Source organism: Leptodactylus fuscus, chromosome 11 (assembly GCF_031893055.1).
Source record: "Leptodactylus fuscus isolate aLepFus1 chromosome 11, aLepFus1.hap2, whole genome shotgun sequence".
NCBI classification, from domain to species: Eukaryota; Metazoa; Chordata; class Amphibia; order Anura; family Leptodactylidae; genus Leptodactylus; species Leptodactylus fuscus.
This window is the reverse complement of record NC_134275.1, coordinates 82518801-82545391: the sequence shown is the minus strand read 5'-3', so window position 1 is coordinate 82545391 and position 26591 is coordinate 82518801. Positions and strand designations below refer to the sequence as shown.

General features: G+C 42.3%; 2 protein-coding genes across 2 annotated transcripts; both read right to left on the bottom strand.

Moving 5' to 3' along the window:
- Nucleotides 1-6857: 6857 nt before the first annotated feature.
- LOC142185561 (olfactory receptor 5B12-like) lies at nucleotides 6858-7811 on the bottom strand. Its single transcript, XM_075260990.1, has one exon. It carries the CDS (start codon nucleotides 7809-7811, stop codon nucleotides 6858-6860), a length of 954 nt encoding a protein of 317 aa, XP_075117091.1.
- A 7668-nt stretch (nucleotides 7812-15479) lies between these two features.
- On the bottom strand, nucleotides 15480-25913 carry LOC142185560 (olfactory receptor 6C1-like). The gene is made up of 6 exons (XM_075260989.1): nucleotides 25811-25913; nucleotides 23409-23602; nucleotides 20667-20859; nucleotides 20109-20429; nucleotides 16527-16551; nucleotides 15480-16449 (listed from the first exon to the last, which is right to left on the bottom strand). The coding sequence occupies exons 1-6, from the start codon at nucleotides 25911-25913 to the stop codon at nucleotides 15480-15482; spliced, it is 1806 nt and encodes a 601-aa protein (XP_075117090.1).
- Between the last annotated feature and the right edge of the window lie 678 nt (nucleotides 25914-26591).

Here is a 26591-nt window from a genome sequence, read left to right as displayed (position 1 = left end):
TAAGAACAACTTAATATTGAAATCTTAAATGATTCAATAAATTGTCGTTACCTCGTCCTCCGGAGATTCTGTTGTTGTGATACTTAAGATATACCTGTAACCTGGAAAGAAAAGATACTGAGATCGAAGTGCTTGGTTATTGTCCCCAATTGGTGGTTGGACCGTGACGAGTCATTACAGGGCCAATGCATTGACCAAAAAGCTGTTGTTTAATTCATGAAAGTAACTTTGTATATTTTCATGTTCATGTCCCAATCATAGGGTGAGATATAGGAGACAGCGTTGGATGAGTCATTTACCATACAATATCCATACAATTACCATACCATAACCATACAATTACCCTACAATATCCATACAATTACCGAACAATAACCATACAATAACCATACAATATCCATACAATTACTGTACAATGACCATACAATAACCACACAATATCCATACAATTACCGTACAATTACCATACAATTACCCTACAATATCCATACAATTACCGTACAATAACCATACAATATCCATACAATTACCGTACAATTACCATACAATTACCATACAATAGCCATACAATAGCCATACAATTACCGTACAATTACCATACAATTACCATACAATATCCATACAATATCCATACAATTACCGTACCATTACCATACAATTACCATACAATATCCATACAATTACCGTACAATTACCATACAATTACCATACCATACCCATACAATTACTGTACAATTACCATATGACTCCATTGCATGTGCTATGGCAGTCAGACCTGGGATCTCCGCCGCTTTATACCTCTTCGCTTCTCACTAATTAATCCCTTTGCTCCCGTCGCCTCCGTTGCGACTCATTATTCTTGTTATATTTTGGTGAATTAGTTTTTTTTTTATATTATTTGAGCTTTGTGTTTGTTTCCTGCACGTCATAGGCCCAGACAATTCATCTCCATGTGGTCGGGATTTGTTAAAAAAGAATCAGCATTGAACAATCCAACACTATCAGCACGGTGGACATATTGTAAATGTATGAGTTATTACGGCGCTTACCATAAAGCAATCTGGTTATGTTTTACTTCTTTAACCCTTTAATGACCCCGGGTCTTTGTACATTTATGCTCTGCAACTTTTTTCATATTTTCCATCGCCAACTTCCAAAATGTTATTTTTCGGTCTACATGGCTATGTGAGGGCTTGTTCTTTGCGGGACGAGTTGCACTTTTATTTGGCAACATATTGGGGTACATCTAGTGTCTTGATTGTGTTTTATTTTCATGTTTTGGGGTCCATGTGAGATAACACACAATTCTATCATTATTTTTTGCATTTTGTTTTTTACGGTGTTCCCTCTGTATTAAAAATTACATAGAGCTTTGTCCGGCGGATCATTGCTATTACGGCGATATCAGATTTATATCGGTTTTATTATGTTTTACAGAATTTACTTTTTTTTGGAGGGAACCAAAGACACCAAAATACATTAATTTAAACTTTTTTTAAATTTTTTTTTATTGAGTTCACCATAAAGGGATAAATGACCCTATTTTTTGGATAGTGAGATCCCCATGGGGATACCTAACATGTTTGTTTACTTTATTTTGTTTATATTGTGGTTTTTATTTATTAAAAGGTGGGGTCTAGAACTTATTATTTTTTATCCTTTTGGGTTTTTTTGGGTTTTTTTTTTACTTTTTTCTGCCGATTTCCCAGTGCAATAAAATCTCAATTTCCAAGGGACCTCATGACTGCCCATTACACACAGTGAGCGATATGCTGCAATATTATGTATTGAAGTACATTGCACTGGGGATTGGCTAAAAAAAAGTAAAAAAAAAAAAAAAAAAAAAAAGTTAAAATTTAAAATTTAAAAAAAAAAAATCAAAAAAATTATTTCAGTACAGCAGTTAAAGGGGTTGTCCAGGATAAATCATTTTTTTGGCAAGGACGCTGGTGAAGGTAAAAAAAAAAAAAAAAATACATGTACCCGGTGCTCTGGTATCTCGCACCACAGTACGGTCCAGCTGCTCCCAGGCGCATGTTCCGGCAGAAGTTCTCACTGTATGTGATTGCTGAGGCCAATCACAGGCCTCAGCAGACTAGGAAAGAACATGGGATGTCACAGGTGATGTATGTGATTAATGGCTCACATGTGACCACTAAGACAGCTGATTGACCTTAGCAGTCACATGCAATCAGGATTTTTGCTGGAACAAGTCCCGGGGCACCGCTGGACCGGTGGTGGGAGACACAGGAGAGCCGGGACAGGTGAGTATAGATTGTTTTTTTCACCTTCCCCGTGCTCCTGTATTTCTTGGATAATCCCTTTCATTTGTAACAGAGTACCTCCACTTCTTCATCCATGGAGAAACCTTGGTATCCACAGCCCAAAAAATTGCCTGCATTTCTCCGATAGCGGCTGAAGGAGAGGACCAATCCCAGGGGTCACCTTACAACGCCACACTGGACAGGGTCAGAGGTCTAGCGGAGGCAGCGAAGAGCAGACGCCACTTCCATCCATGTTTGTAGAGCGCCCAAAGGTTTGGATACACTGCTCGCCGTAAGATATTGTGCCTCCATTTTACTCCGTGACTGTAAGAAAACTACTAAGTCGCCTGTGCCGGGAGGACAATCTCCGGTCCCATTGCCACTGTGTTTTCTGTCTCTCAAACCTCTAAGGCTCTCCGAAACACCAACGTATTGGAAATTCATACAATGTGACCCCCTAACATATACAAGTGTGACCCCTTATTACTGTCCTGCCCCAGGGCCCGTAAGAAGATTTGGCACCAAACCCATCGTTATACAGGAATGATAGCATGGCCGCCATCTTGAGCCTCTTCCACCTGGACCATTCTTCTAGCACCCAGGGTCTTGCAGTAGCATCAATTATTGTTTGGCCTTCTAATTTAGTCAATCCCTGCCTGGTATTATAAAATTCTGACTAAGTTATCCCTTGCCCACTGGCAGCAGTATTGATAGCCTTCTCACCGGTTCCCCAATGCCACACCATTCTCCATTGACGTGAGGGTCATACTAGCGTTCAACCTCCTTGTAGGTCTTTTCTCTCTGCTGATTTTACGTGGAATCACTCCATAGCAGATGTGATCCTAGTCTGACGTCCCTTCTCCACCATTCAATCCCTCTCACCCCGTGGCAATAGTGAAGGTACAAGGTGGAGTTTCTGGAAATCTCTTCAATTTCTTTACTTACCTTCTCTGCAGATTCCAGGCCCTGTACACTCGTGGTCATTTTTCGTTTTTGACTCCCCTCCTTCTAAACCCCATAACTTTTTTATTTCTCCGCTCCCAGAGCCATATGAGGTCTTAATCTTTTCGGGACAAATTTTTCTTCATGATGCCACCATTAATTATTCTGTATAATGTACTGGGAAGCAGGGAAAAAATTCAGAATGAGGGGATTTGAAGAAAAAATGCATTTCTGCGACTTTCTTACGAGCTTTGGTTTTACGGTGTTCACTGCGCAGCCACAATGACCTGTCCCCTGTATTCTGTGTTTCGGTATGATTCCGGGATTACTAATTTATATGGTTTTATTTACATTTTAACCCTTTAAAAAAAATCCAAAACTGTGTTAAAAAAATATTTTTCTAAAAGTCGCCATATTCTGACAGCCGTAACTTTTTTATACGTCCGTGTACGGGGATGTATAGGGCGTCTTTTTTTGCGGGGCCGGGTGTACTTTGTATTTCTACCATTTTCGGGAAATGTTATTGCTTTGATCACTTTTTATTCAAATTTTTATCAGAATCAAAACAATAAAAAATGGCGGTTTGGTACTTTTCACTATTTTTCCCGCTATGGCGTTTACCGAACAGGAAAAACATTGTTATAGATTTGTAGAGCGGGCGATTTTGGACACAGGGAGACCTAACATGTATGTGCTTCACAGTATTTAACTACTTTTATATGTGTTCTAGGGAAAGGGGGGTGATTTGAATTTTTTAATACTTTTTAAAAAAATGTATATATTTTTTTTACTTTTTTTTTTTGCATTTATTAGACCCCCTAGGGGGGTCTTGAACCCCAGGGGGGTCTGATCACTAATGCAATGCATTACAATGCTAATGCATTACAAAATACCGGCACTTTTATTTCAGGCTATGTAGCATAGCCTGCAATAGGAGCAATGTAATGACAAGCCGGGGAGCCTTCACAAGGTTCCTGGCTGTCATAGTAATGTGATGTTGGCCCCAGAGTTTACGCCAGGTGCCGGCGAACACCAGGAAAATGGCGGCGCCCACGCACCACCAGGAAAATGGCGCCTCGGTCAGCTTTGACCAAGGTGCCGGAAGAGTTAATGCTTCCGATCGGTCTGGGGACTGATCGGCGACGTTAGCGCTGGTTCTGCGTAAAGCAGAAGACACCCAGCAGCTATGGCGGCCATCCGGCTCCCGGGCGGCCGCCATAGCTACACACCCGGCATGCGCCGTACTAGTACGGCGGATGTTGGGAAAGGGTTAACCCTTCTAGTATTGGTGGAGAAAGTGTTCTGTATTGATAGATCCTGGTATTTGGCCAAATTTTTTAAAAAACTTGATAACCCCTTCAGGAGTTGCTATGGGTGGTTTGACTGTAGTGGTATCTTCAAGCAACGAAGTCCTGACCTGCAGATGAACATCACATGGCCGGTGTAGGTAGGGGACCTGAAGGGCTTACACCACTGGGTTGTGACTGTGATATCTGGGACTGGCTCTGGCCCGGTGAGTCACATTAGGGGATTTCTATCAGGGCAGCCTAGGAAGTGAACTGGGTAAGTCTCACTATCTTGAGCATGTGACACCTGGACCCAGACATCATGGGGTCATGCATTTTGGGGGGCACCTAGTAGATGAGGCTAGGATGCTTGGTGCTTGACGTCTAGCAGTTCCCAAGGACAGGGATCTCTAGTAATACGATACACGGTACCAGTTGCTGCTTAACTGTGCTAAACGCCCATTGGTATAGTTAGGGTCCATTCACATGGAGGAAAATGGTGAGGAATTTGGTGTGGAATTTCTGCTGCTAGCAGATAAAGGAACCCATTGAAGTAAATGGGAGGGTTTTTTTCAGCCCTGAAATTCAGCACCAAATTCAGCGCCATTTTCCTCCATGTGAATGGACCCTTAATCTGTTCAACTGCAAAGTGTCTCCAACCCGGCCACAGCACCCTTGGTCTTGACTACATAATTGGCGTAGTCTATTACAAGTTCATTCCAGATAAACCACAGTCAGACCACAGATGCTGCTGACACACAGACCGTATTTCCGTAAGTTGTCTTCATAAGCTGACAGTAAAGGCGCCCAACATTTTAGATATAACACCAGCGTTCAGGTTCACACTAGTTTTTGGGTTTCCACATGGGGACCCGAAAGACGGAAACTGTATCCGCTTAAAAAGCCCTAGGACTCCATAGACCATAATGAGATCTATCAGGTTTACGACAATTTTACATTGAAACTTTGCAGGACTTTTCTCCCTGCCAGTTTTTGCGGGATTTTGGACAGAGTCTTGTACGGAGAATCTGTAGGCAAAAGGGTTTTACTTTTAACAAGTGAACTCAAAGGTGGTCAAAGACTGACAGTAATCACAGCAGAATATAATGAAATAATAAGTGTTTAATACATGAATACTTAGATGTGATTAGAAAGGATGTAATAGCTCACTGGATGGAGAGACCCATTATATATCATGCCCTGATATATACCCATTGTACGATGACTTCCAGAGGTGCCGCTACGCATTTCATGTGTCCAAGGCAGAAGCTGAACTAAACACCAATTTTCAGGTCTTTATAGCAAACTAAACCAGGGGCTGTCGGCTGTCGGTCTAGATAGCCGGACAAACATTAACATGCAGGGACCAAAATACTAAGAAAATCACACCATGTCCAAAGGATGTGGGCAAGAACAGAAAGCCTAAATAACGACCATAAATATGGGAATATGGCCATAACATGGAGACAAGTTATCTATGATTAAAATGATAGCTAAAGGATACATGGATAGTATATACACATACATACATATACATATAGACATATACACACAACATATACACATAGATTGATCAGTAAGACATTACCCCTGTCATATCACATCAATAAGACACTATGATTATGTGGAAAAACATGTCTTATTACAGACCCGAACCCTAGTGTGAACCTAATGTAACTCAGCTAATGGGCCTGCCCTTCTCTCCTACGCCTCACTGGATTTCAACGTGTAATTTCCCATAAGAGATACCGAAATAATGAAATACACACACACGCTTGGCAACCTTAAAGGTCTGTTAGGTCTTTTTTTTAAGGCAAGCACAAAATCATGGCCACATGTCCGGATCGACAAGTTTCCCCCATTTCAGTTGTCTCCCTCCTTTCTCCCTAACTGCGTCTAAAATTGCAACCTTCTACCCAAAATCTCAACCTTCTGCCCAAATACTGTGTCTGCAAATGAAAATAACCTAGTCCCACCAGGCACACACTTTCCCACCCATTCCCTATGAGTAAGCCGGCTGCACAAGCTTTCTCACCCCGAGTCGCAGGAGGACGCGCATGCGCAGAGATACACAAGAAGTTGTCAGGAGTTTCAGCAGATGATGCCATAATCACACCACTTAAGATTGTAGGAAGAGTTAGGGAGAGAGGAAGGGATGACTGATTTGGGGAAAGTGGTCAATCATGTCTCGTGGGTGTGATTTAGTGCCAAAATAAAATCTGCCTGACCAGCAAGCTACAGTGCTAGAGCAAATAATTGAATTGTATGTGATGTGATAGCAAATAAGTGGAAATCCTGCGCTTTTGGGTGGTGTCAATATCAAAACCCCAAAAGAACCCCCAATATCCATACTCAGGGCACATCTTTATCTAGTTCTCGGAAGAAACAAAGTATCCAATTTACACTTCCCCAGATTCCGTCTGAAGGCCGCCTTGACCTCTTTATTCTTCAGGCTATATATGATTGGATTAAGCACAGGGACGATCGCTGTATTAAACAAAGAAAAGAGTTTTTTTGAGCCCAGTGTATTACTAGGAACTGCATACTGGGAAACCAGAGTCGTGTAGAGCAACAAGATGACGGTGAGGTGGGAGGAACACGTGTAGAAGGCTTTCCTTCTCCCAGTACTGGAACGTATCTTCATGATGGCCTTACTTATAAAGAGGTAAGAGCTTGAAATGAGAAGAAACGGAATAATGGCGTAAATAATCACTCCTTCTATACTGGAAAGTCTTACCAATATCGTGACGTCGCTACAGGCAAGATCTATGAAGGAGACGAGGTCACAGAAGAAATGTTCCACCACGTTGGAGGAGTAACAAGAAATCTTGAGGACTAAGCAAAAATAAGGAACGACTTGTATAAAACCAAATATCCAACAAAACGAGGCTAAGAGAAGACAAGTCTTAAGGTTCATAATAATGTGATAATACAGAGGCCGGCAAATAGCCACGTATCGGTCGTAGCTCATGGCCGTCAATATGAAAAGTCCTTGTCCTGATAAAGAACCAAACATGTATAACTGCACCATACAGGCCAGGTAGACCACCGTGTTATCTTCAGTGAGGAACATTAGAAGGATCTTATGTAGGGTGACAGTGGAAGACATCATGTCCACTATGGACAAGTTAGCAAGGAAGAAATACATGGGAGTGTGAAGATGGGAGTCCCGGCAGACCAGGAGAAGAAGACTCAAGTTCCCGACCAGAACAATGAGATAGATGAGTAAAACCAGGACAAATATCGGAGCCTGGAGCTCAGGAACATCCGATATTCCTTTTATGATAAAATACGGAATGATTGTTTGATTTTGGTTCATTTGACCTGAAAGTGAAACATTGTGATTGGTGATTGATACATTATATACAGTATATTATGTATATTACTCCAGTATACAATATATTCCATGTTGTTCTGCTCTAAGTGGATTTGTCGCTTTGGCTACTCTGGAACCTTCCCCATAATTGATTTACATTTACAAAGTAAGACTTAAAGGCAGTTTTTGGATAAGTTAGCATCACTATTTTACCCACCGAAACCCTTGTTATCTGGATTCCCACGATGAGAGGTTCCCCCGAGATGGTTTACTCCATAGTGTCTACATGGTGTAATATCAGAAACCTCTAATCTTTATATATAAGTCGCTCTGCGGCCTCTATAATAAGAATTGGCTGCCAAATTCTGCCACAAGTCATCACTGCACTTCCCAATATCGGGGATACCTTGTCTTAGGATTATTATTGATGGACTCTTCTAGCAAAAATGGATTGTTCGAAGTGGACAACCCTTTTAAGATGTTGACGCTGATGTTCACCAGAACATCTAATGGTCACCTTTCCACTCGTTCACATCTGTTGCATAACAAAATGAAAAATAAATGTAAAAATCTATTGCATGAAATTTTTTGAAAAGTTGTCGAAACATCAGAAGTGAATGGAGCAGCAAAAACACCCAGAGGAACACGAATGAATATTCTCGGGCAGCCCCCTGTGACCTGACTGACACAATGTAATGAGAATTCCAGCTACAATTACACAACCTGTTACATCTAAGTTCTAATTTTTGCAATCTGGGGCCTACTACAAAATCCGGTTATACTTACTCGGTCTTGTAAGATGATCTTAACAATCCAGTTCTTTGCTCTTCTCTTAGGTCAGTGTCTCCGGGTCATGGCTGTGGTTGTATACAGTGTATACGTCACCTGGTCTAACCTTTGGATCGTTATGTCTGTATATACATATATGACGGGATATAACAACGTGCAGCCGTTCAGTCCTCGATGTGACCTCACTATAAGACTCGGCTGCTTTATACTGCCGCTCATTAACACTAATTGATCCCTGAGCTCTTCCCAGGACCCAACGAAAGGTCCCACAAGAATCCATTTTTAGGCTAAAAAAAGAATATTAATATATTGTATAGTCACATCGCTCTTGTATGATGACGAAAGACACTTATAATGGCGGCTCTATCATAACAGCGTCGCACATACTATTACTATGGGATACCAGGACAATGTTTGGTTGGGGCAACCGGGCGCTCGTAGGCCACAGCCACGTGAAAGTTGTACAAAATGGCCATTAACATATGGATGGACCAGTCAGTTTTTAGGAGCCATTTTCATTCCATTTGTGTTACATTTTTCCATTTGTATGTTAAAAAAAAATTCACAGGACTTTTTTTGGCCCCATCCACTGACCCATATTTAATGGCCGCACCTCATGGGAATAAAACCATAATGGACGTCTGAATACTCTTATAGACTGACTGTGATTCCCTGTCATGTGCATGAGGCCTTAGGTTACATTCACACGTCCATGTCTGCTTCTTGGCCATTTAAAGTGGATGAATCGTTCCGTGTTTGTGGCCATTTTGCATCTGTTCCGGGTAAGTATCTCCTTTATTCATGGACAACTGTCATCCATATTGCACTGCTGGAGATTGCAGGCCTGTGAATGGAGTGCTGGCCATGCAAATGAACTAGTGCTTCATTCACGAGGAGGCCTATCCTGATCACTGGGGAACCAGGCAATTGGGCGCCCAGTGATCGAACACTTACACTCCCATGGATAGGGGGTAAATAAGTGTTCATAACAGCACCACCCCTTTAAGACTTCTGCCCTATCTGTCCTGTCTCAGAGGAGATCCAGGAACAGGTCAGATGCCACCGCGGCATCAGAAGGGATAGAGGAGAGAGGACACTTGGTCCCTGGTTTTGGATTTCATGTACTAGAAAGGATCACATAGATGGGACAGATGGACGAAGCAAAAGCAGCTGCAGAGTGTTTTAGCTCCTGTATAAGGTGGTGTTTTCCTTGGGACAATCATAGGCAGAGTTAGGCCAAGAGTGGACTATGAGAAGAGTGGTAGACTGGGCGCAGGACTAAGGGAGTCTGACACAGTAAACTGGAACCATATAGTCACATGTTACTTGCATTATTACACTGTGCACCTTGTATCTCTTGCATTGATCTGTTATATTTAGTATGTTGCACTGAGAGGTGCAGAGATTGTAGAATGCGAGGACTCGTGGAATGCGTGGTCTAAATCACTTTCATTTGGTTTTGCCCAGGCTATCCAAGGTAGAAAGTGACTTGGGAACCATTGCCATGCTTCACAGATTCTTGTAGGAGGTGGAGGCCAACTCATGGCTGGAGAGATGTCTCTTGAGAGGTGAACTTGAGGAACCAAGTGGATAGCTTCTGGGAGCAGAAAGGGACAAAGCCATAAAGATGCCAGCTGGTCCAGTAAACCGATCAACCTCTAACATACATTTGGTAAGAGGTCCTACAGTGGCAGGTGGTTAAACCTCGATGATAGCTGAAGCCCGTTCTTCATTACTGCAGCCCGGAGACCTGTGCGGTTACTTTTACCCTCCACTGTGTTTGTGGAAGACCTTCTATACTAGGAACTCCACAGTGAGACGCCAGGTCATGTGTGTCTATGCTGGTAGGAGACCGCTGGTGACTTGCCGGACAGCAGCTTGGGAGTAGAAAGGTGGATATAACAGAATCAGGGGTCAGGAAGGGATTAGAGCAGGACTGCACAGCTATTTTGGCCACAACTTTTGTTGGGCAACCAAAGATCGCTGTACGGCCCTGCGACTCCTACAATAATGTACAGTCCTATGAAAAAGTTTGTGCCCCCTATTAATCTTAATCATTGTTAGTTGTAAATATTTTGGTGTTTGCCATGTCAGTCTGATCTATCTAATAACTGATGGACACAGTAATATTTCAGGATTGGAATGAGGTTTATTGTACTTACAGAAAATGTGCAATATGCATTAAACCAAAATGTGACCGGTGCAAAAGTCTGGGCACCTCAACAGAAAAGTGACATTAATATTTAGTAGGATAAATATTATACGGGGATGGATATTTCAGCAAGAGAATGATCCAAAACACCGCTCCAAATCCTCAGGCATTCATGCAGAGAAACAATGACAATGTTCTGGAATGGCCATCCCAGTCCCCAGACCTGAATATCATTGACCATCTGTGGGATGATTGGAAGCGGGCTGTCCATGCTCGGCCACCATCAAACTGAACTGAGCGCGAATTGTAAAGAGGAACGGTCCAAAATCCCTTCATCCAGGATCCAGGAACTGATTAAAAGCTCCAGGAAGCGACTAGAGGCAAAAGGAGGAGCTACTAAATATTACTGGCACTTTTCTGTTGAGGTGCCCAGACTTTTGCACCGGTCACATTTTGGTGTAATGCATATTGCACATTCTCTGTTAGTACAATAAACCTCATTTCAATCCTAAAATATTACTGTGTCCATCAGTTATTAGATAGATCAGACTGACATGGCAAACACCAAAATATCTACAACTAACAAGGATTAAGATTAATAGGGGGGCACAAACTTTTTCATAGGACTGTACATCCAAAGTTTTATATACAGTGAAACCTCTTTGAGATGACCACCCAAAACTGCATGAAGAAGTGGTCTTCTAGACAGGTGGCCTTCTTCAAGAAGAACACCAGTATGGAAAACCCAAAATCTGTCACGGAGAATGTGGTCTTGGTCGTCTCCAAGAAGTGGTTTTCTGGAGAGGAGGTATTTGAGGATGGTAAAGTTTGTCTTTAAATATTTTTGCACCATTTTTTGATCCTTGATATGATGCAATGTCTTAACACAGTCCTTATTTGCATAACCCCTCCTACAAACTGGATATCTCTTCCAATTACAACCTTTTCTGACATTATAGATTTGCTAATTATTTTTTAGGATGACGACCTTGTTTATCGCTCCAGTTACGTAACAGTTGGAGAGCTACTATGAAAGATATTTCAGTATTGCACCAAAAATTGTTACTTTTGCCAATTTGCACCCTCCATGTCACTTTAAAAAAGTAGATGTACTGGGATGGGGCTTTAAGGAGAGGAGTGACCTCCCATGGGCCGGCAGATTTACTATAATTTACATCAGAATTTGGCATAAATTGTAGCTAAAACTGAAGTTCCATGGGCCCAGATACTGTGGCTTTCCATAAACCAGACTCTTCTCACAATATTGGCACACATTTGTCTCTATGGGGCTGGCAGAGGTTTGTTCCCTGTCTGAGGGCTGTATACGGTCACTGTAGGGTGGTGGACTACATCATCCCTCAGGAAGTTTCTACATCTTGTTTCCTTGTATCTGCACCCTGAGATGACTCAATGTCTATATTTTACGATCTGTATATCTTAGGATACTGCAGCCACCGGCACCGAAGTCGTTGCAATGTAAACATGTTGGACCTTGTACAATGCATAGAAATCAGTCCTAAGTGTGCTGAAGGCTTCAGTAAGCAAAGCTGCAATATGTACTCACCTGATCTTTAGAACATGAGTTTTTTTCCTGCTTCATTGCTGACTGGTCAGCAACAGGGACCATAGGTCCGTGGCAGGGAATCCGCACTCACTGGAGATAAGGCACTAGCCAAGGTATCCAAAACAAATTTCTTTATTGGTGTAGGTAAAAGACAGATAGGCACAACGCGTTTCAGGCCAGACCTAGGCCCTTTTTCAAGTGCAAAAATAACAGGTCCCGTCAGGACCCACGTGGACCTGCATTGTCTTTCCGGTAGACAGGTTAAACCGCTGCCACTCTTACCTGGGATTTACATCCACAAATGACTGTTCACAAGCTCATCAGGTCATCACAATATTCTCCCTAATCCCACACCTGTATGGTTTAATACTACACTTAGTGCGCTCTCTGTCTTTCTCCCTTTTGTCTTACATTGCTGACATGGTGGTGGAGTAACTTCAGGGACCACCACTAATCCCCAAGAAGAAGGGTCCTCATCATGATTTAGCATTGCAGTCCCTGGAAAGTTTCTCTCTGCACAGTGGCACTCCGAGCCGCTGCTGAGCCACAAGATTAAAGGGCAGCACGGTGACCTCGCAACGCTCGAGTCCATGGTTCAAATTCAAGGACAACATCTGCTAGGAGTTTTTGTTCTCCTCAAGTTTGGCGGGTTTCCTTCAGATACTCCGGTTTCCTACCACACTCCAAAGACATCCTGACAGGGAATATATATATATATTTTTTTATGTAGATTGTGAGCCCCACATAGGGCTCACAATGTACATTGTTTTCCTATCAGTAAGGGCTCGTTCACACGGTGTAACATGCCGCGAGATTTGGCACGTGTATGCCGCGTGACCCTTTGCGTGCCGTACACGCTCCCATTCATTTCAATGGGAGCGGGGATCGTATGCGCCGAGCTAGTTTGCGGCCGTGCATTTATTCACGGCTGCAAACTAGCGCGGCGTATACGATCCCCGCTCCCATTGAACTCAATGGGAGCGTGTACGGCACGCAAAGGGTCACGCGGCATACACGTGCCAAATCTCGCGGCACGTTACACCGTGTGAACGAGCCCTAAGTCTTTTTTGGAATATGGGATGGAAATCCATGCAAACACGGGGAGAACATACAAACTCCTTGCAGATGGTTTTTTGCCCTGGCAGGATTTGAACACCAGGACCCAGTGTGGCAAGGCCACAGTGCTAACCACTGAGCCACCATGTGGCCCCTCCTGCTAGGGAATATTGTGAGTCCTATATTGGTCCTTTTGTGCTGGGAGACTGCAGCAACCAATCACAGGATTTAGCGGTGACCTCTTCACAAACGGCACATGACATAGACCACTTGTCAAGGTGTCACTGCTGCGACCTGGGATCAGCTGCAGCGGTCTCTGAGCACAAACAGCCAGGGCACCTGTAAATCAAAGACCGGAACCTGGAGGCGAAGGACAGGGGAGAGCTGAGCAATGTTTTATTTAGTGCAAAATAATTTACTTTGGTCACCTGGATTTCCCTCCAAAAAAGCAATAACACGTGATCAAAAAGGCATCCATACCAAACACTGGTACCAATGAAAAGTACAACTTGTCCCGCAAATAAAGAGCCCTGACATGTATCTGTTAGCTAAATAGTGAAAAAGTTATAGGGGTCAGAATACGGCGACCCCAGGAAAATCCTTCATTTTCAAAAAGATTATTTGTAAAAGTGGTAAAATGTAATAAAAATCATTATAAATCTGTTATTGCCGACCATCAGATGTGGAGACAAAGCTGAGACCTACAGACCAGATAATTCATGTTCTCCACTGTCCGCAGCCTCCTGCATATATATATATATCCTCTATTACATTCACTTCTGGGTTTTTTATCAGATTTTTTTAAGCAATTCACTTCCCACATTGTCCCCACATTGCTTTCACATAGTTTGTCCAGTTGATGTTTCACTTCTCTGTGATTTCCCATCAGACGACTTAAATACAGAAACAACAGAAGTGACACATTAATAAGTGAGATCCTGGGCTGAGCCTATTCTTCGTATATCTTCATAGTATTTCTGATCCAAAGATCTCACTGCCAACCGTCTATATGGTGAACGCAGTGATAAAGTTCTATTCAATGAATTCCTCTGCTGCCCCTAGTGGTGACTCCAGGCATTGGTACAAGTCAGGACGTCTCTATATATGTCCTGCAGGGTCCTAGGACTGCAATGAAATACAGTCATAGATTGGTGTGCAGTATATGGCAGCTCAGAGAGAACTGCAGACTACAGATATAGTATAGAGGGGAAACGGCTTGAGACTACAAGATATAAAGCTTATAATAGCCAGATACAGAGTAACTTCTCAAGTTTGTTCAATGTGTAGGTGCACTTTGAGTCTATATATATGGAAGGGATTTGGGTAGGTGGTAAAAAAAAATGAATTGGAACATCCCTTTAAGAAACACATGGAATTTTTCCGTGAAAAATCATGGAAAGGGAGCAGTGAAGGGGAAAAAAATGATGAGATTCTCATAAGAATAAACTGAGAACCTGATTTACTTTCTACACGTGAGATACTGTGTCAGTCTTATTGCTGGTCACGACACACTTGAGGACCAGAACAAGAATGGGCCGGCTACTGTGTCGTGAGCTGGATTCGACCCGAATAGTCCATGACATCATGACACTTGGCACGGCCATGTTGCCGTCAAGTCCCGATCACAGGCCTCCGAACTTGTTCAACCCAATGCACATCGGGGACCTGATCCACCCAAACCCGAAAAAAATGAATCTCATTGGTTTGCCCGTCTCTAACCAGAACCAAACGAATGACCGTCCTTGTGATACAAGAATAACTCAAGTCTGCCAGAACAGGAGGGGGGGGGGGGGGGGACCAGACCTCATAAAGAAGGATTTCCTGCCGGAGACAACCCAATTCACACGTGAATAATAAAAAGAAGCTGTAAATATAAAACTAAAAAAAATAACAACATAGAAATTTTAAAAATATCCAAAGAAATTTTAGAAAATGATTTCATCTTTATTGCGAAATATGTGTGATAATACAAAGTAACTACTTCACAAGATACAAAGTACGTTCTTTATACAACTCCTAGGACATGACATGATCTGCAGACATGGAGGATTAGCCCTTGATTCCTTCAAGGTTTCGAGGTTGGACGCAACCTTTAAGACTTATTAATTCCTTAAAATTTAGCCGGCAAGATAACGGCAGAAAAAAACTTCCTTCTCATCGCCTCTTTGACGTCTTTGTTCTTTAAGCTGTAGATCAGCGGATTGAGCATTGGGACGACTGCCGTGTTGAATAAAGCAAAAAGTTTCTTGGAGCTCAGGCTGCTGATGGAGTTTGGGGCGAGGTACTGACTGGCTAGCGTAGTGTACAATAACACCACCACCGTCATATGTGAGGAACACGTGTAGAAGGCTTTACGTCGACCAGAGCCGGTATGGATTTTCAGTATGGCGGCAATGATGAAGACATAGGGCAGGAAGGTGAGAAGAAATGGAGCAATGGTTATAAGGAAGAGACCTTGGAAGAAGAACAAGTTTTCCAGAACAGAGGTGTCGTTACATGTCATTTTCATCATGGGGACAATGTCACAGAAGAAGTGGTCAATTTCGATGGACGTGTAACACGTGTAACTGGAGAGTATCCCAACAAGTGAGAGAGTTTGGACAAAACCCAACACCCAACAAAGAGAAGCCAAAAGACCGCATGACCTGCGATTCATGACCATGTGGTAATTCAAAGGGTTACAGACTGCTACATAGCGGTCATAACTCATGACGGTTAATATGAACAACTCATGGCCAGCCAAAGAACCAAACATATATGTCTGTATCATACACTCGGTGACGGAGATGGTTCTATCTCCTGTAAGGAAGCTTAGAAGGATTCTATGTAGAGTGATGGTGGAGCAGGAGATGTCCACCACAGAGAGGTTACCCAGAAAGAAGTACATGGGATTGTGGAGATGGCGATCCAGGAAGATTAACAGGAGGATGGTGAGGTTACCGCCAACCGTGATGAGATAAATGACCAATACCAGTAAGAAGATCAGAACCTGCATCTCAGGAACGTCCGATATGCCTTTAATAATGAAATACTTCACAGGCGTATGACTCGAGTTTGCTTGTACGGCCGAATTAAACAACCTGAAAGAGAGACCATACAAAAACATTGTAACTCCAGCCGGTGGATTTTCATTAAGAGCCATTTACAGGTCACTTACCTCCAGTTTAGGAAACCTAAAGTACCTAAGACATGAAATACTAGAAGCCAAATGTCAAAAAACCCGAGGCCGTGATATAATTTAGAAAGTGCATCCTCTAGTCTTATGGGGTCTGAGCGCGGTGACCAGTTACAGGTCTTCTACGTGATGTCCCTCAACAATGTGAACATTTACCGTACAAACATATACTTGGCCTACAGAAAGACACATGAGCTTCATGATAGAGATACTTTGTTGATGTCTTCAAAGACATTTAGAAGAGAAGTACTTACATCAGTTCCATGATGGGGAAGTCCACACCAACGTACTTCAGTCCTTGTTCTTGGCCTTATTAATCTTATAGTGGTGAAGTCTAGAACAAGAAAGGTTTCATATGCCCAGATGACATTATAATGGACTAAGAACCCGACGTGACCCCTCCATTAATGGATGCCCAATGTATCAAGGTGCAATTGCATGAGGAATCCCATTGGTTTCACTGTGATGCATTGGCCGCAGTTAGGGAAGGTCTACAGTCATAGTAAGACTTCCCTTTACTCCAGGTAGAAAGTGCAACCCTCGGCCAGTCTATGTTTAGCATTGACTCGATACTTAGCACTGAATACTTAGCACAGTCACATTGCCAAGACAAAACAAAAAGCAAAGGGCCAGAAATGAATCTATTTCCTTGGTATCAGATTCTTAACTCAGTCTTGTAACTCTTTCTGCAAAGCAACACTATAAGCTGAATCCTCAATGTGCACATCTAAGTTCCCCTGCCCGGTTTCCAGGCAGTAATGGGCAAGGATGGGGTAAGAAACTTCTTCTTGCATTGACCTATTCAATAGACAGACAGAGACGTCCCAATGTAAATTGTCTCAATCTGCTAACAAGTGTCTTTTACCTGCTCACGATCATTGTCCTCATGAGTATCCTCAGGTCACACCCTGCAGTTATTGGACGAGGCAACGATTATATTGAAATTTCCCCATTGTGGGACTATTAAAGGATTATCTTATCGTATCTTATATTGTCCTGGATATTACTGTCATGTGGAATGATACCCGTCATGTCTGCCATCTTTATATATACCAGGATCTCGCTCATTAAAGTTAATGATGTCCCTCGAGAGACCTGCACGGAGTTAGTTTTAATGGTTAATGATTCCATATATGACAGGTATATAGCGAGCAGGTGTATATACGACAGGTGTATATATGACTGTGTATACTGAGCAGGTGTTATCATAGACAGACGGCATTTCCTTGTATTAATAATTCAATTTGATGACATTTTGATGTTACTTTAGACCTTTAATTGCCACTTCCCATCCAGGAGATGTTCTAAGATGCTTTGGCTTAGGGCCAATCCTTAGAGCATTATCTAAGAGGTCCCCTGGTATCCATCCTTTAACCACCATATAGAGACTGCGGGGACACCATCAGGTCACGACTTCCTGGAGTGCTCCCAGTGTTTTATGATATGCAAACCCAGCCAGGCCTGGAGATATAGATACTGTAACAGGGGGTTGAACATGTACTGGAGTCTAAGGTAGGACATCAGGACAGGTAGCAGAGAAACACTCAGGGCAGAGGCACAGACAGATACAAAAGCATTGCTCAGACATACAGACAGAAGGACATGCGTCCAAGATATATAGCAGAAGGACATAGATGCGCACAAGCATACATAGTAGAAGCTGAATGATTACTCAGGCATGGTGTGACAAGAGAAGCAGATTTATATGACAGACAGGCAGGGATTGGCAGAAGGAAACGTGCAGGTGAGTACACAAAACCCATGCAGTGCAGTTCTCCTTCCATGAACATTGTTTCTTGCCAACCAGTGACCACGGCAGGGTGCAGCCTTCTGAGCATTAGCAAACATGGGGGAAACCAAGTGATAAGATATAGGGCAAAAGGTAGATGCACACAACAGGGGCAATAATATGCAGAAAGGAAAAAAACATGGAAAATACCATAAGGGGCAACACCAGTTGCAGTAACTCCCTACAGTGCTGCTACAGAGGTTAAGCATTACACAGTTGCCTTAAAAACCAATTGGAATGCCAGATCCTCAAGACAGAGACGGAGGAAATCTCCTCCTAGATTGTATAGCTGGTGCCCCATAATACAACCAGCCCTCATAGAAATCAGATGCGACTGTGCCACAATATACAGATAACATGTATTTAATACATTACCAGGGTACAATGTAACCAATGACCCCTCAATACAAGAGGCGAAGAATTTCTGATATAGTTTTCGAAACAATGTATCACTTTGTCCTGAAGGTGAGTGCACGAGGCCAAGGTACTGAGGTATACGGAGTGTCCACGTCCACCATTGAGAATCGTGAATGTCCACGGAAATCAGTTACAGTAACTCAATAATGACAGAAAAGCTTCTCCGCTCCACCAGATTGTGGAAGTTCTTCAGAGTTGGACCTCCCAACAATCAACTTTCACAAGGGGGGTGGGGTGGGGTGGGTGGGGGTTACAAATGGAAACTAAGTTATATAAATTATCAAAAAATAATAATAATAATAATAATAATAATAATAATAATAATACACAGTATCCCTGACCAAGTCATACTGTACATAAACAGGAACGTGGAACGTCTGTCTGAAGATCTGAGCTTTATAGTCCTCTAGATGAGAGTCCACAATATGGAGGTTGTAGAGGTGAAACCCAGGAGGCCGAAGGACAGTAAACAGGAACATCTGTGACAACCACACAAGTCTTCAAGGAAATATCCGAGGTTAGAAGATTCTTCTATGACGTCTTAATGGCTATGCTCAGAAGGATCATCAATATAGCAAGAAAGATAATCCGCACAATCTCCATGAAGAACAGCAGGGTGTCCCTTTGGCAGCTGGGCTCTGTGGATGAGAAATGTATTAATATAGATTTATTAATACTGGCTTAACCCATTCATGCCTCATGCCACTGTTGGAAAGGGCCAAGAGATAGGCCAAGATAGCCAGTATATGGACCATCGAAGACGGGGAAGGAGAAATCGGATCTCTAGGGAAAAGCGTCCTACAACATTGACGTGTAGACCCAATGGTAGGCCCAATGGTAGACTCAATGGTAGGCCCAATGGAAGGCCCAAAGGTAGGCCCAATGGTAGACTCAATGGTAGGCCCAATGGTAGGCCCAATGGTAGGCCCAATGGTAGGGTGAGAGTTAAGAGCTACAGTATGTTGTGAGTCCAACGAGGGGAGAAAGTGGGGGAAACCTGTAACTTTTTTATATTTTTTATATAAGGCGTCTTTTTATGCAGGACAAGATGAACTTTTTTATTGACACCATTTTGGGGCTGTTTTGATGATTTGATAAATTTTATTCCAATTTTTTTTAGGAGGCAAAGTGATGAAAAAAGAAACATCTGGCCATTTTGACTTTTTCACTGAATGGGATAAATATGTTTATATTGTATAGTGAGATCCATTGCCTTCTATTCCAGGCTGGTCACTGGGTCACATAGGGCTGCTCTATTTTGTGTGGTCATTATAGGGGGTGCAGAGGCAACAGTTGCCCCCAGAACACAAGACGATACCAATGATAGTAATCATTATATGGAATAGATTAAGACATACCATCAAGCCGTTTTGTCACCTCCAGCCACGTCCCATTCCCAGGATATCGTTTACCGTCGGCCGTCTCCACGTGGCAGCAGTACATTCCCGAATCTCGCTCCGTCACGTTCTCTATAGTAATACGACGACTTAAGAAACGGAAAATCACCCGGCCCTTGTACAACTGATGGTCACCGAGAAGTGTTGGATCGTCACAGTCCAAGGTCCAGAAGACGGAGAAGGGCGTCGTGGGAAAACTTGCTGTGCAGTTCATGTTCACATTGTCCCCAGATCTGGCAAAGAGGAATTCTGGATGGGTCTTCATTTTCCAAATTTCCCTCCCTGTTTATAGAAAGAATTTACAGTATGAGAAAACACGTGGGCTGGTTTACAAAAATCTCTACCGATCATCTCTACACCAGGACATATGGTACAAGTGTTCTATACTTCTGCACTGCCTCCACAGGAGGAATGAGGTATTACACAGTTATAATCATTGGGCTGTCAATGTAATGTATGGACACCGGGATCTTCCAGGGGATAGTCACTCTGCATACTGGCACTTCCGAAATGACTTACCTGGGGTCATCCTGAAGAACATGGCAGCTTTCTTCCAGCAACAGCGCCACCACTGTGCATGGGTTGTGTCTGGTATTGCAGTTCTGCTTCGCTTTGCTGAGCTACAATACCACTGAATTTGTGGACGGGGTGACAACCTCTGGTCAGCAACTCTCCATGGGGATTTTAGGAAAGTTCTACTTCCACCTTTTCTCTATGATTTACAATATTTCAGAAATTTTGATAGTAAAGTCCAGTCCATCAACATGAAGGATATTATGTGACTAAGTGTTACTTCTTTCATACGTCGCCTTGTCTACTTGTCTATCCCACATCCTGTGGTCTGATGTGATATGAGTTGAAGGTGAGAGATAAGTGAGAAGAAAATAAAGAAAATAAAAGAATAAATGACAATAAATAAAATATATCAAATAAAAATAGAAATATAGAAATAAAAATAAATCATATTTCTAAAGTTGGCCATACACTCCGATCTGGCTGCAGTTTTGTGGGGGCCTTTGGGCCAAACAGCATCAGAGGTGGATACAGGAGTGTGATAGTAACAGAATACACAAGGTTCCCTTGTACTCTCTGATGATGGAGGTCAGGCGGGAAGTTCCACTGACTAATAGCTAAAGGTTTCATCTCATCCGCACGTTGCAAGAACAAAATGTTGCAGTAAACAGACTTTGTTAATTTCACCTATAGAAATGTAAAACAATGCAGTAGGTGGTGTGTCATGGGTTAAATATCATGGCTGGGGCCGTGCGAGGACTTGCAGCAAAGCCTCTATATGTGACCTACAAACATACTGAACCAAACACCATGAAATAACAGAGGAAGTTAGTGGCCCGGGAGGGGAAATGGTTACACCCAGACCAAGGTGTTATAAGGGCATGAGCCTGATAGAGAAACGGACCAGGGATTTTATTATTATTATTATTATTTCATGTTAAAATAGAAGAATTTATGTGCAATGTTAGTAAGGCTGCACTGGTGTTGTACTTTGGTGCAAAGAGCCTCGGAAGAACATGGTGCAACCTGCTGAAGAATGAAGCGTTCCCAGACCTGGCACCGGTGACACAAAGAGTAGAATACAACGCAGCGGCCTCGATACATTCCCCCTTTGTCTCTTTCCAATGTCAGTAAAGTGAATGAGGTTCTATCTCATCTGCACATTGCAAGAAAATAATGCTGCAGTAAACAGAGTCGTATTGGAAAATGGAGATTGGTCATTTTACCTGTAGAATACCGGGATTATTCACCACTGACTACAGTGGGGGGGGGGGGGGGAGAACGCAACAACAATGGAATGTGAGGTTTTATTGCAGAAAATAACCAAACACAATGAACAAACCCATTACATCCAGCGTTCTCTGCTGCAGTTTATTCTGCCGCAGGTTTTGGGGTTTTTCCATTAGTCTTAAGCTTTGGTTACGGTGTGACCATTTTCAGTGCAGGATAAGGGGAGGTCCATAAGCCGGGGATTCTTGGATTCTTTGCTCTGCAATTCTGCTGGAAATCTACTGAGAATCTGCAGTTGTTACACTTGGACCATCTGCAGAATTACATTGTATTGTATTGCATTATATTGTAATTACAGAATTACTTTGTATTGTATTGGATTATATTGTAATTACAGAGTTACATTGTATTGTATTGCATTATATTGTAATTACAGAATTACTTTGTATTGTATTGGATTATATTGTAATTACAGAGTTACATTGTATTGTATTGCATAATATTGTAATTACAGAGTTACATTGTATTGTATTGCATAATATTGTAATTACAGAGTTACATTGTATTGTATTGCATAATATTGTAATTACAGAGTTACATTGTATTGTATTGGATTATATTGTAATTACAGAGTTACATTGTATTGTATTGCATTATATTGTAATTACAGAGTTACATTGTATTGTATTGGATTATATTGTAATTACAGAGTTACATTGTATTGTATTGGATTATATTGTAATTACAGAGTTACATTGTATTGTATTGCATTATATTGTAATTACAGAGTTACATTGTATTGTATTGGATTATATTGTAATTACAGAGTTACATTGTATTGTATTGGATTATATTGTAATTACAAAGTTACATTGTATTTTACCCCACTACACTGATATTAGGTTCACACTAGTGTTTGCGGACCTGAACGATGGAGAACCTGTGGTTACCCAGGGACACCGGCTGACCCCATAGACTATAAAGAGAGAGAAAAGTCCTGCAAGGAGGATTTTGGGCTGAATCTGCGGTGTAGACTCTGGTGCAGATGTGATCTTAGCCTGAGATGAGGGAAATCCACAACATATTGAACATTAATATTAATCCGTACATTTCCGTGATGGTGTTACTGCATCTGCCTTGGATTTTACCTGCATAAGTCAGAACAAACCCATGTACAGTACACACGCTGCACATCATGGAAGTCTAAATGAAGTCACATTGCACAGGATCGGGTATACAATAGACATCACAGCACAGACTAGGATACTACGTGACATCCATGTGACATCCATGTGATACATTCTGTTACTTAGAAGGTTCTGATGGTACCAGAGATAATAAACAACCACTTTATAGAACAGGACACCTAATACCTAAAGCTTCAGTATTACTTTGTGTATCCTAAGATATCAGACCCTCAGCCCAGCGAGGCTTCAGTCCTTACCTGTAACCCAGGAATACAGAAGATGTAGGACCATTAGCAGTAGAGAAGTCTTCATGTCTAACTTATCATCCAGCCTGAGAATTGTGTCTTATGGTTGTGATGTCGGTTCCTTTTGTGACTTCCTGGAAACTGTGGTCGTCTTGGGGCTGTGTCTTGTAGGTGGGTTCTCGTACATGCAGGTCTGAACTGAGAAGTGACCGGGGAAGTTCTTCTTCCAGGTGTGAGAATTGGGTTGGTTTTAGAGTCTGCAAGTATTTGGAGACATCTTCTACAAAGACAAGATCATGGACCCATTTGTTTTAATGGACACAAGTAGACCTCGGGTCCATGCATCATAGGTTCGTGTAAAAGAATGGAGACATGCTCTATTTTGGTCTTTGGTCCTGTGGCAGGCTAGTAGGCCGAGTTTGCCAGACCACACAACTAACGCTTCCGGAGCCAAGACAGCGCCACCTACTGGAACCACGACACATCTGATTTAAACCAGCTATTCTAGACTCAATCCCAGAGCCAATGATACTGGTGACATTGATGTGGACTGCCTGAGTGTCTCGATGACCTCCTCCTAAATCCCCAGAAATATTATGTGTTGGTAACCTCTAAACCTCCCTAGACCTCAAGTGATATAAGAATCAGCATTAGTATTAAACCTTATCAAGTCACAAAACTTACCTTTCCAATGAATGTCAGTGATATTGTATAATATATTGGAGGGATTATAGCACAGGTAACAAAAAAAAATCAGAATTGGCGGGGATCAGTGAAGTATGAGTTATTATTATTACTAATCCATCAACCCATCGGAAGGAACAGACTCTAGAAATAGAACTACTTGGACTGTTCATGGTGGCTAAGAGCTGTAACAATTCCTCCACCTCTCCTCCTGGGCTGGGGCAGGGCTGTGGGGGCCTTCAATGTACCTGATGGTGGCGGTAGTGTATCGCCCCGGGCATGCCCTAGTTGTTGTCACCCTCCCTGAATGAAGAGGTGATGTTAGGTAAAAAATATGCAAATCTATTCTCCTGGATGTAATTAGGAGAACAGTGCACTCTGTACGCCGCCCTCTAGAGGGCAGCATCCTTAACATCATGCATGACTCAGTTAAAAAGTCTAATTAATCAAGATGCGGATTTAATTGCCAAATTAGTATTTCTATTCCAAAAGGAACAGATTCCCAGCTATGGATAGCGCTGTTTCGGCTTATTGGGCCTCCTCAGCATAGCGTAGGGATACTGATTTGGCAGAGTGAGACTATAGACCAGGGTCAGGGAATAATCGTACACATCAGGGAGAGTGTGTGCCTACATAGGCAGTATGGAGACTTAATCAGTATCCCTATGCTATGCTGAGGAAGCCCAATAGGCCGAAACAGCGCTGTCCATAGCTGGGAATCTGTTCCTTTGGGAATAGAAATACAAATTTGGCAATTAAATCCGCATCATGATTAATTAGACTTTTTAACTGAGTCATGCATGATGTTAAGGATGCTGCCCTCTAGAGGGCGTCGTACAGAGTGCACTGTTCTCCTAATTACATCCTGGAGAATAGATTTGCATATTTTTTTCCCAGAATCCTTAGCGGAGCAGGAATGACTTGTAAGTCTCCGTACTGCCTATGTAAGCACACACTCTCCCTGATGTGTACGATTATTCCCTGAGGTGATGTTAGTGCAGGAGTAAGACTTTAAGACTCAGGAGGCTTTAGGTATACAAGAAACATAGTAACTTGTAACTTTACGTGAAACAGCTTGGAATAGAACAAGGTCCACGAATGGAGGTTCAGTTCTTCACTACAAATCCCTCTTTTCTAAGGCTCAAAGAACACTCCTTCTCTTCCCAATCTTCTCTGTAGTATTCTCTCTACTCTAGGGGCTGTTTAGCTGTCCCAAGTGGCAGATAAAATGTCCCAACTTCAACTATATCTGCATCATCTGGGCCACAAAAGGGGACATTACACCGGTGCGGGGTACTTGGGAGGCTTCATCACTATGTGCTAAAGGAAGACACAACTAGTTATGAAGGCTCAAAGGGTCTTAATGGGACTGAGAAGGGTCAAAGGGAAAATGGGCAGACTGGGCAGGTTTAAAGGGGCAGTTTATTATGTGCAAATTTGTGCACCAAAAATTTTGTCCCATTTTTCTGTCCTCTGAAGGTTGTAAGGTATGGAAATACTGTGCACCACAAGACCATTCCTAAGCACAGTTATATTAGCTTCTACACATTGTTGATACATCTCATCCCCATTATTAGACTGTATAACTCTAGCGCCCCCTTCTGATTACGAAATAACTGCTTTCCAATGATAATGTGTTTACAAATTTTTTTTATTTTTATATTTTTTACTAAAAGAAAAGTATTATGGAAGTTATGGAAGAATGGTCACTATGGGGGTAGGGGCTTCTATTATATAACTTTAAAATGTCTTAACATGGTAGTTTTGGGACTGTCTACCTGGAATATCCTGGATTTTATTGTACTCTGGTATCGATTCAATGTAAACACATTGTTACAGAGTTGTACAGAGTCATGGTCTCCAGCAACAGAGTTTAGTATCAGATCTTCCAAATCTGTGGTCCACATGGTCCTCTTGGAAGGCGATGCTGCAGTTATTTGGCCTATAACAAGCGTCTTCTCATTGCCGAAACTTTATCGGGGCATATACGGTTGTCTCTTCTTCGTACTTTGCCCGAGGTCGAGGATTCGTCTTGGTGGGGCGGATCTCAGCGTAACATAGCTCTTCAGTCGGTGCTGCCTTATCCTTGAAATCAGAGAAACAGTGATGTCATCGGAAGAATACAATAGGAAATCACTCACCTAATATCAAAATTCATATAGCGGTCACCAACTAAGAGGAAGATGAGACTCCACAGACTGTTATATCCCAAACCACCCACCCCACCTCCCCATATAGTGGCCACCAACTAGGAGGAAGATGAGACTCCACGGACTGTTATACCCCAAATCAACCACCCCACCCCCCCATACCCACCACTCCCCCCCACTTTACTAACTTTGGCAATGCCAAATATCTATTCGGACGTGCCAATAAAGCCTGTTTGATTTGATTTGACTTGACACCCCATTTTCAACCACTGGAGCCCCCACCGATCTGCAGCTTACAACTCCTACAATCACAACTTTGTACTTACTTTGTTCTTCTGGTTAGAGGAACCTAAAAAGGTAAGAATAAATTATTATCATTTTATAAATCGCGTTCACATAAAGTTATTGGGGGTTTGCAAGTGCAAAACCCAAAAT